This window comes from Salvia hispanica, chromosome 4, assembly GCF_029641045.1.
Source record: "Salvia hispanica isolate PSC_SH4W2 chromosome 4, Shi_PSC_v1, whole genome shotgun sequence".
Lineage (NCBI taxonomy): Eukaryota > Viridiplantae > Streptophyta > Magnoliopsida > Lamiales > Lamiaceae > Salvia > Salvia hispanica.
The window spans coordinates 13,010,151-13,021,926 of record NC_142695.1 but is presented as its reverse complement, the minus strand read 5'-3'; the positions used below and the strand labels follow the sequence as shown (position 1 = coordinate 13,021,926).

The 11,776-nt window shown below is 36.1% G+C and overlaps 1 protein-coding gene across 1 annotated transcript; it reads left to right on the top strand.

The window, feature by feature from the left end:
- Nucleotides 1-4,329: 4,329 nt before the first annotated feature.
- On the top strand, nt 4,330-5,121 carry LOC148927273 (proteinase inhibitor-like). Its single transcript, XM_089069581.1, has 2 exons — nt 4,330-4,443; nt 4,709-5,121. The coding sequence occupies exons 1-2, from the start codon at nt 4,422-4,424 to the stop codon at nt 4,906-4,908; spliced, it is 222 nt and encodes a 73-aa protein (XP_088925707.1). The 5' UTR covers nt 4,330-4,421; the 3' UTR covers nt 4,909-5,121.
- The last annotated feature ends 6,655 nt before the right edge of the window (nt 5,122-11,776 follow it).

Genomic DNA, 11,776 nt, shown 5'->3' with positions numbered 1-11,776 from the left:
CAGATTTAAGGTTTATCTCTTTTAAAACTTGTGTTTCCCTTCCTTGTTTAGGGGCTATTAAATTTGTTTCCTTTTTTTCGAATATTTAATTATGTTACGATTGATCTGGGTATTTCTTTTTGGGTTTTACTCTTGATTCATTTCCGAATCATAGAGTCGAATCAAGCATGTTCCGAACTCTACAAATACTAGAAGTCATTAGAGAGTCAAAACATTGAGAAATACTTCCTCCGTCCCTTAAAAATAGACCACATTTGCCTATTTGGGATGTCCCTTAAAAATAGACAAATTCTATTTAAGGAAACTTTTATCTCTCTAATGAGGTGGTTCTCATTCTCCACTAACAATACACCAATCACTTTTTTTTCTATCATTCTCTTATTTTACCAAGTGTGCTTTAAAATTCGTGTCGTTTCAAATTGTTTATTTTTTTTGGGAATGGAGGGAGTAAGTAAAATTTTACTTCTCAAATCTAAAGTTTTGGACCAAAACCCAAGTTGCTGCTAGGGTTTCGTCTTCTTGTTTTCAAATTTCCATGCAATGAGCTAGTGCTCTCAAACCATCGATAGTCATACTTTGATTCTTTCAAGTTATTCCCATTTATTCCAAGTCAGGATCGATTGTCCCAAATGTTCTCCTTTGTTTCCCGCCTTTTGTTGTCACCAGTCGCGATCAATTGAGCTTTCTATTCATAGAAAGTGGGACAAAAATAATTAATACTCTCTCCGTCCCAACTAAGCTGAGTCAAATTTTTGGGCATGAAGATTAAGAAATTATGTTGAAAAGCCGGAGAGATGAATAAAGAATAAAGTAGGAAAGATAAAGAGAGAGTAAAAGAGGTTATGGAATAAGGTAATAGTGATGGGATGTTCTGTTTTTTGTCAGAAAAGAAAATGACACAACATAGTTGGGACATCCAAAAAAGAAATTCTACTCAACTTGGGACGGAGGGAATACATTTTATGTCATGTCAACATATTTACTAGACTAATAAATTCTATATTCAGATGTAAATAAATATAATGTAAATATGATTTTAACCAAGAAATGAGAATACAAATACTACTACAAGTTGAATTATATACATCACCAAAAATTTGAAGTATAGAAAATTATAATATTTTTTTTCATTATATAATATAACTGCATATTAAGTGTGGATTTATCATAATGTTCATACAGTATTATTTATTTTTTATCGTCAAAAATCCCGGCCAGCGGTGAACTAGCCTAAAACTTTGAGAATTTTGAAAGTTAGAATTTTTATGTTTTCCACATTTTCTTCTATACATAAAAATGTCAGGAAGTAGGGACTGCATTTTTCACATTCATTCATTAAGACTTGATTGTTTCGTAGTGCCATTTGAGGTGCAATTATTAAAAATTTAGTTCCTAATAAAAACAAAAGAGAAGAACATGCATGATGTGTACAAGGTTTGTGATTTCTCAGAAATAATGGCTGCAAAACTCTGAAGGGTGTTTGTTACCTTAAAAGTCTTTGATGGCCAAATATAAATTATACTACAAGTCTACAAGGCACTTTTCAAATATCCCAAAATTCTTGAATAAATAATAAAAAACTTCATTAACTTTTAATTCACTAAACCTTACTTAAGATTAATTAAGTTTGATTTGAATAGTCAAGTCATCACATATTTAATGATTTTTATGTCTATTTATTTTAGAATTTAAAATATAAAAAGGGTAATTAGTAAATAATATACTCTGTATTAAGTAAAAACTAATTTAAATTAAGGCTGCAATATTGTATGTAGCATTGATGTGCATTTATGATCCTTTGGGTAGTGATTTCATTAGAGATTGAATGTATTTAATTTGTCATAATAAGGATTATTATGTAATTTTCTATTATTTTTAATTATTTTTTAGATTTGAAGTAATTTATGTTTAGACATTCTTACCCTCTATCTATTATGATTACAATAAATTTAATTTTTTTTAACATAAAATACAAATCTAATCTATTTCATCACTATAACAAATTATATAGGAGTATCACTTTTAGGGATTCATTATCATATCATGATTAATATGATTCATTAACAAATTTTTCAAGATTTTTTCGACACATTTCAAATATCATAACGCAATATTTTCAATATAGTTACACGTACATTTAAAATTAATTTAAATTATTCTTCCAATGTAAGGGCGTTAGATAGGCAATAATATGGCTTACATTTATTTTTGTTTGATTGTTTGTAAGTTTTAATCTTTTCGTTTCTTAAAAATAGGAATTTTAAAAACGGCACGGATTTTAATGTGAAATTAATAAAGTAAAAAGATGAAGAGAAAATATGGATAAAGTAAAAGAGAGGAAGATAGAAAGTAGTTGAATTAGTGTTAATAAAATGTGGGGTTCATTTCCTAAAATGGAGAGTTTCAATTTTTAAGAAACGGACTAAAAAAATTCTATTTTTAGGCAACGGAGGGTGTATTCTTTTAAAAGGACCACAATTTTTAGACATAAAATTTCTTTGCTATAAGATTTTTATATTTCATCCGTTTCATAAAAGTAGGCTCAATTTTGTTTTTCATTTGTCTCATAAAATGGTCTATATCCATTTTTGGAAATCTTTCTCATTGATTATTTTATCATTTATGGGTTACACTATCCATTATAGGACTATTGCAACTACTTTTTCGACTTCTCTTTACTTTACCAAATAAAAATTAAAACTAGTGTCATTCCCTAATGTCCTATTTCTATGGGACTGAGGGATTATTTTTTTTACAAAATCACATTGTATCTTTCGACTAATGTACCCTAATATCGATTTAAAAAGTTTTCACTGTCATGTTAGAAACTCGACTATACTGTAGAGGTTTGTGATCAATACAAAACTAATTTTAAACGCAGAATAAAAAAATAAATCATACTCCCTCCGTCCCCCATTACTTGAAACAGTTTGCCATTTTGGTCCGTCCCCCATTACTTGACACACTTTACTTTTTCCATTTTTGGTAGTGGACCCCATATTCCACTAACTCATTCTTACTCACATTTATTATAAAACTAATACTTTAAAAGTAGGACCCACATCCCACCAACTTTTTCAACACACTTTCCATTACATTTCTTAAAACCCGTGCCGGGTCAAACCGTGTCAAGTAATGGGGGACGGAGGGAGTATAAGACAATATATAAGGTCATTGTTAATTCGTTTGTTTATAGGAAATTTGGATTTTAAAATGATCTAGGTCATTTTTATAGTATCATTTACTTCATCTTAAAATACAAAGTTCTTGTAATGAAGTAAAAATGTCTTGTTTTGAACCCTAAAGAACAATGACCTATTACTTTTAATTTGTGTTATGTATTTAAGGAGATGTTTTGCCTTAAACGCGACCTAGAGGTGCTTAAACCGAAAAGGCGGTTTCGAACGGTTGGAAGGTTGGGCGGTTCCGAACCGCCGAACGGTTAGGCCATTCCCACAGTTCGGTTCAGGGTCATAATTTTTAGAAATCGGAACCGCCGGTTCGCCAATTTGAACCATTGGTTCAACGGTTTACAGTAGGTTTTCGGCGAGTATATAGGCTTTTCAGGCATTGCAGGTATAGGGGTGCAGGAAACCGGCGGTTTTCCAACATAAACCGCTAGTTCAGACCTGTTGACGCGGTTTCGGCGACTTCCCAGGTGGAAGGCATGGGTGGCAGATGTAGGCCTGAAAACTGGTCGAAAGACACTGGTTTTCCGTCAGAAACCATGGACTTGAACCGTCGGTTTCGGCAGTAAACCAGCAGAAATTTGAATTTCATAAAAAAAACACTGGTTTCGGCCAAAAAAGCGGTGGTTCTGAACCGCCGCTTTAACTGGCAGTTTCGGGCCGTGAATCGGAACCGCCAAACCCATGTCGGGTCAGGTTCAATATTTTTTTTAACCTTGAACCGCCAGTTCCGAACCAAAACTAGCGGTTTATGAATTGTGTACACCTCTAATGCGACCGATGCTATAGATTCATTACACAATTCTAAATCTCACGAAAACTATTAGCAATGCTTCGCACTTACGAATGTTAAATGTATATGAGCATTTTCTTTTAAGTAATGTGATCTTAAATTTGTAACAAGAATTCATATTACGGCCATCATGAATTATTTTTTCATTTCCTTACAAATCATTACGGCCGTCATGACGATAATATCCATCTAGCTGGATTTTTGAAATTTTGGTTGTCAACGTAATAGCATTGACATTTCTACATTGTACTTTTCAATGGTATGCAGCCGCTTTTACTTTTCAACATTTCTTTAAAATACACAAGACTTTGATATATCTTTACAAATCACACGACAAGCAACGAAATCGTCTTTTTGCCCTATAAATAACTGAAACACAATCATCCAACTCCATTCCATACACTAAATAAAACACAAACAAAAGAGATAGAGATAAAAAGATGGGGTCTGAATTTTGTCCAGGTACGTAACAAGTACTCCATCCATTCCAAGATAGTTGGAACATTTCTTTTGAGCACGAGATTCAATAAATTGATGTGTTAGAGGTAGGTAAGAGAGATGAAGAGAGGGTAAAATATGAAAGTAGATAAAGTTTTTGCCAAAAAAAGAATGACACAACTACCTTCAGACGGAGGAAGTATTAAAATAATCTGTGTATTGTAATTGCATGAAATTGGTGTTTAGAGATAATAATTGTAGACCTAAATGACTTGATATTTTGATGCAGATGTTGGTAAGAGCTCGTGGCCTGAGCTCGTAGGGGTGGCCGGAGACAGCGCAGTGGCTACTATCGAAAAGGAAAACCCGTCTGTTGATGCAGCTATAATCAAACCGGGTGATAATTACCTTACGGCTATCTTTTGCGATCGAGTGTTGGTGTTTGTGGACTCTAATGGAATAGTTGAGAGTGTTCCTACTGTCGGTTAGACTTCAACAAATTAGTGACCATATTATTACAAGTTCCTATAATTCCATGTGCATGCAACGTCTCATTATAAATAACTAAATAATTGTATGTACGTTGCATACTTCAATTTTATATTTCCAATTTCCTTTACAATAGTATTGATACGTGTATATGCGTACCATGTATCACGTGAGAAATAAACATATATGAAGAAGATATATTTCCTTATTTTATAGTACTACTTACATTTGATTCTGCATACTGAATACACAGACTTAGTGTTCTTTTAATTTTTTTTCTTACAACAATTTCGATCCACCTTACTATATCTACTTGATGCTAACACATCAACACCATAAGCTAAAGGCGAAATGTGGTGTCTTTGGTTAGAAAAATGAAGAAAGCGCTAAATTTGTTATTTGGATACGAATTTAACTGGAATTTCTCGTCGAGCGACAAATTTTAAGATCTCTAAGTTCGTTTATCTATATTTAAAAATAAATTATGGTTTCAAAAAAATAAAAATCCGGTGAAAGTTCATGTATTTACATAACGTTATGATTTTGTATCTGAAAACACGTTCATTCAATTAAACAGCGTCGTTTAATGCAGTTAGTCAGCCACGTCTTTAATTTTTATTTTGAAAATTTTGAAAACTTATATAACACCAAAAAAGAATGGCTTTAGTGAGTAAAATTTACCTAGCATCGTATCTCCTTGATTATTACCGAGCAATGTGCGAGTATTCACCAAGCACAAAATACTTTACCGAGCAATTCAGCAAGCGTATATCGCAACAAAAAAGTAAGTGTCATGACTAAATCAGTTTTGCAGCAAGAGAAAGAGCATATTCTTGACTGCTGAACTCTTGATTCTATTCAATTGAAAGATGCATGAGCATGAATCTCATGCATTTTATTACTCCCTCTGTTTCGCCATATTTCAGGCGAAATTTTTCAGCACGGAGTTTTAGAAATGAATATTGGGTGGATTAAATAAATAGATAAAAAAAGTAAGAGAGAGAAAAAGGTAGAGAGAATAAAGTATAAAGTGAATAAAGTAGGGAGAATAAAGTAGGGAGAATAAAGTAAGAGAGAATAAGTAAGAAAGAGAAAAAAGTTACCATATAAAGAAATGACTCACCTATAAAGAAACTTCACAAAATGATAAAATGACTCAACTATAGTGAAACGAAGGGAGTAATTTGAAAGACACACGATGAACATGCGTTGCTCACTTTCTGGGAAAATAAAAAAACACACCATATATAGAAGTGCATTATTATCTTGGAACGCAAAAAGAATTTTCTCGGAAGAAATATTTCAATGGAATGTTTAGTAAGGAAATGTTTTTAAATACTCGTACCATTGAAATATTTATTGATGTACTCTTATGTTGTAGCAATCACGAATTAAAACAAAATCCTATCCATTAGATTACAAGGTCTATTGGTTAAAATAATATCACATGAATTATGTTTAAAATTAAAAAAATTATTAAATAAACTTATAGGGTATTAATGTCAATTCTTATTAAATTAAAGGTAATTTCATAAGGATTCTAACGAATCTCAGTTGCATATGTTCCGACGATCGGATGATAAAATTTTATAATTTTTATTTCAATTTTTTGTATATGTTAATAAACAAATTTTATAACAATAAATGCATCTAACAATCTTAATACTCCCTCCGTCTCAAAGAATATGCACTTTGGGTTCAACACGGATTTTAATGTAAAATTGGTAAAGTAAGAGAGAGGTAGAGAGAAAGTAATTAAAGTATTGTTAGTGGAGAATGAGTCACACCTCATTAGAGAGAAAAGACTTTCCAAAATTAGAAAGTACTCTCTCCGTCCCACAAAAGATGTCACACTTTCCTTTTTAGTTTGTCCCACAAAAAATGTCACATTTCCCTTTTTGAAAAAAGTTCTCTCTCACATGAATATAAAAATTATATTTTCTCTCTCCATTTAACATACAAAACAAAACCTCCAAAAATCCTGTGCCGTCCCACAAGTGTGACATCTTTTGTGAGACGGAGGGAGTACATGTTATTGTGTGACGGACTAAAAAGGAAAGAGTGTATTATTGTTGGACGGGAGGGTGTATAATGCATGTGCAATATCAATAAAACGTGTTGATATTTTCTGGTACTTGTGTTGAGATTCTCATGTCACTGCATTGTGTTGATATTTGTAATACACTATGTTGATATAAAAAAACCATGAAAATTATTATGTTATAACAGATTGAGTGTTTTACCCTTTTGTTGTTATCTATTTATTGAAATACGTGCGTTTTAATCTCATCCATTCATTTTAAGATCTAATAGGGTAGTATAGGATTGGTTTCAATTGTAGATTGAATATGATGCACTATTTATTAGCACTAAAAATACCTGCAAGCATACATGGTAGATCTAGTATAGCTAAAGGTCAGTACCGGGATATCGAACACAGGGAATAAGATTGCAACTGACTACCATATACTAAGCATCATGTACTATCTAGAAACACTGAGGTTTTGGGTTGATTTATTAAACTAGACATAAATAAATAAACAAATAAAAAGAAGCATAAAAACATATGATACAAATCAGGCTAATGACGTAGAATTTTAGAATCCAAAACACAATCGACCTCCTTGAATTACGGTCTCTGAAGTTATTAAGTCGGTCACTTGACTAGATTAAACCCCCTCCCGAGGTGAGAAATTTGTAGATTAGGTGTAATAATTGAAGTCCCCTTCTAATTCTCAGACCTAACTCCTAAAGGATCGTTAAGACCAATGACCTAACGTGAAACCTCAACTCTCCCGAGTTCTATTGAATTAAAGTGTGAATTATCCCTTTTCCAAGTCAACTATTTCGTCTCCCGGGTACTCTAATCAACTCTAACATATATTCAAGAGGTAGCTAATCAATTGAATATAGAAGTCACAAGGATAAATCAAATAACTGCAAGAGCTAACAAGGAAAATCAATTTAATATCTTCACCAAAAAAATCCACAAAAGTTGTTCTACTCATAGACAAGTAAAAACTACGAATAAAGTACGAGACATGAAAGAAATAGATAAAACCCAAGGTTGAATCTTCAATCTTCTCTTGCCTGGATCTACAGAGCTCCGCTCCAATAGAAGATGGATGATTATATGTGTGGATTGTGGGATGGAAGAAGGTAGAGAGGGAGAAGGATTGGAGGCTCTGAGATGAAGATTAAAATTAGGTTTAGAGGTATTTATAGGCTGGAAAAAGGTTAATTTTCGTGGCCTTCAAGATATGGGAGAGATTTGGCTTCACAATATAATAATTTATTTTCTTCCGTGAATTTCCGCCTAAATTCCCGTCAGCTTTGACTGCACTGCGCAATGTTCGTAAAATAGCCATAACTTTCTCCACAGAACTCCGATTGAGACGTGCGAGATATCCACGCGAAGCTCTTTCGAAGAATAAGAGAATGGTATGCATTAAGCACTGATTGGACTTCAAAATCGCTGGCAGAATAAGCTCGAACAGAGGCTGCTGCACCTTGGCCTTTTTGCACCTTTTTCTATTTTTTCTATCATTTATCAACAAACACATCAAAAATACCAAATGTATAACATATGCAATTTAAGAACATAATTTGCATGATTGACATTTAAAATGAGTCAAATCTAGTCCTTAAAAACATGCAAAATCCGTGTTTGTCAGAATACTATATGCATTTTAACATGACCCGTGCCGAGCAAAATTAAAATGATTTTAGTAATTGCTTAGTCACCTGAACTAGTAGAAATTTACTCGATATATCACTGAATACAACTTGGTTTGGTAAGTATTAGAAAAGTCCTATTGTCACTTAAGTTACATCTTTGCTAGCAAACTCGTATAATTTTCATATGTTGGCATCAAATCTTGAAAGCTAATGGTTCCGATTTTAGTTTGTAGAATAGATGTAGTTTTGCGATTCATTACACCTCAATTTGTGTATATTTATCTTTAGAATATTGATTTAGAGACATAATGTCTTTGCCATAATAGAAATTATTAAGTAATTTTCGATAATCTTTATTTAAATTAATAACTCCTTTCGTCTCACATTACTTGATGCATTTCTTTTCGGCACGAGATTTAAGAAAGTTGTGTTTAATGAGTTAAATAAAGTATAAGAGAAAATAAAGTAAGAGAGGAGAGAGAAAGTAAAGTAAAAGAAAGAATAAAAGAGGTGTGATTAGATGTTTTGTTTTTAACCAAAAAGATAAATGACTCAAGTAACTTGGGACAACCTGTTACGGACGTCCTCCGTAACAAGTCCGGGAACTATCTCCGGTGGTGATTCTGAGTTGCCGGCAGCTCTCGGAGCTCGGCGGCGGATTGAGAAAACTGGCGAGGGAGGTTATTCCCGTCGACAGAGAGATTAATAACTGATGATTGCACGTTCACTTGGGAAAAATATTTCATTACTCAAATAACTTAATGAAACAGCCCTATTTATAGCCTAAGGACCCTAGGGTTGGTTCGACGTACCTAGACATTCGGGAAAGAACCAACAAAGAAAACCCGAACGGGGCTTATATAAACGCCCGACTCAACGAAGATTACAAAACAGAGTTTTACAAATATTAAGATAATTAAACTAGGAAATGAAAATACATAGCTGTTGCGTCTACTTTGCAACGAAGTCTTTATACTTTCCGGGTGGCTTAATATTCTTCCGTGGTCTCAGCTCCCTTGTCGCCTTCTTGCTATTCTCTCTCTGATCACTCGCATCGCCCTGCTCTGCCTCCGGCTCGTGGTCTATACCCTCGCTTGTGCCTCCTTCATCAATATCCCCTGTTTCGTTGGTTGTGTTCCTAACAACTCCCCCCCCCCCCCCGTTAGAAGCTTCCTTGCCCTCAAGGAAGATATCCGGAAAACGTTCCAATAGAGGGGCAGCTGGTTCCCACGACGCTGACTCCGTTCCGTCCAACCAACGCACCAAAACGTGCCTCGTAGGCTCGCCGTCGTGCCACAACACCTTAGAATCCAGAACCTGTATTGGCATTACAATCGGACGGTCTCCCATGAAGTCCGTTGGTAAACACACTCCTTCAGGCGGTGCATCACCTGCTACAAATTCTTTCAACAAACTCACATGGAAAACATTGTGTATACGGCTTCCCTCCGGTAAACGTAGCCGATAAGCAACGGGGCCCACACGTTGAACAACTTCAAAAGGACCATAAAAGCGCTTACTCAATTTCGCTGACAGAGGCCTTGCCACAGAATGTTGCCGGTAAGGCTGTAATTTCAGCCACACCATATCCCCCACGTCGAACTCTACATGTCTCCGATGCCTATTTGCCGTAGCTGCCATACTCTGTCTAGCGCGCTCCAAATTTCGCTGGAGCTCTACCAGAAGCTCCCCTCTCTCACGAATCAAATCTGCCGCCTTCGGTGGTGTCACGGCAGATGGTGGCGCTGCCACAAGCGTTGGAGGGTCTCTGCCGTATAGAGCCCGATACGGGGAGGTGCCCAAAGCGGCATGATGATGACAATTTAAAGCCAATTCCGCCCAAGGTAAAAAATTTGCCCACTTAGACGGCCTATCTGCAGTAAAGGCACGAAGGTACTACTCCAATCCCCTATTTCTCACCTCCGTCTGCCCATCCGACTGTGGGTGATAAGCTGTTGTGAAGTTAAGCTTAGTTCCACTCAGCCGCATTATTTCCTCCCATACGGCATTCAAAAATACCGAATCACGATCCGAAACTAGCGTCTTGGGAAACCCATGATGACGCACCACAGTAGAAACAAACAAATGGGCAATTCGTAAAGCATCAAAACGAGTTGGCAAGGGCGCAAAATGAGCATATTTCGATAGCCGATCAACGACCACCATGAAAGTCGTATATCCCCGAGATTGTGGTAGACCTGTAATAAAATCCATTGACACGTCTTCCCAAACTTGTGAAGGAACCGGAAGAGGTTGCAGCAACCCTGCAGGCTTTTGTGTCGAATACTTTGTTGTTTGACACACGACACACTCATCCACAAAATTCTTCACATCCTTGCGCATCTTCGGCCAAAAGAATCCGGCTGCCAAGAGCCGAAAGGTGCGTTCGTGCCCCGGATGGCCCGCCATAGGCGAACAATGATACTCAGCCAATAAAATCCGTTTCGCCGCTGACTGAGCACCTACCAGCACCCTCCGGTTGAAATAGATCAACCCGTCCACCCATGTAAGCTGCTTAGGTGCCTCGCCCTTGTGAATTTGGCGTGTGAGTTCGATCAAATCAGGGAGAGAGGCTGTCTCCTCCTTGATGAGGTTCAAAACTCTCGGTATTGGCCTGGCTACTAGAGCCAATGCCGACCCCATCTCCGAGGTGCTGCTATCTGCATCCAACGAGGACTCATCCTCCCTTCGAGATAAAGCATCCGCTGCCTTGTTGGAGCTGCCTCGTTTATACTCAATCTTGAATTTATACCCCATCAGTTTTCGGACATAAAGATGTTGGTCCGGCGTCTGCACCACTTGCTGCCATAATTCCTTAAGACTCTTCTGGTCTGTACGAATAATAAACTCCCTTCCTAGAAGATATTGCCTCCATTTTTGCACAGCTTCGACGATGGCGTAAAGTTCTTTGTGATATGTGGAAGCTACTCTACGCCTTGGGCCTAATTTCTTGCTGAAGAAAGCGAGGGGGTGATCCGATTGGAGGAGGACCGCCCCAATGCCCGAATCTGATGCATCCGTCTCGATGCAGAATGGCAGAGTAAAGTCCGGCAGCTTGAGGACCGGTGCAGATGTCATCGCAGCCTTGAGGTTCACAAAAGCCTCCGATGCTGCATTTGACCATAAGAAAGCATCTTTTTTTAATAAATCCGTCAATGGAGCAGCGATCATAGCGTATTGCGCGATGAAT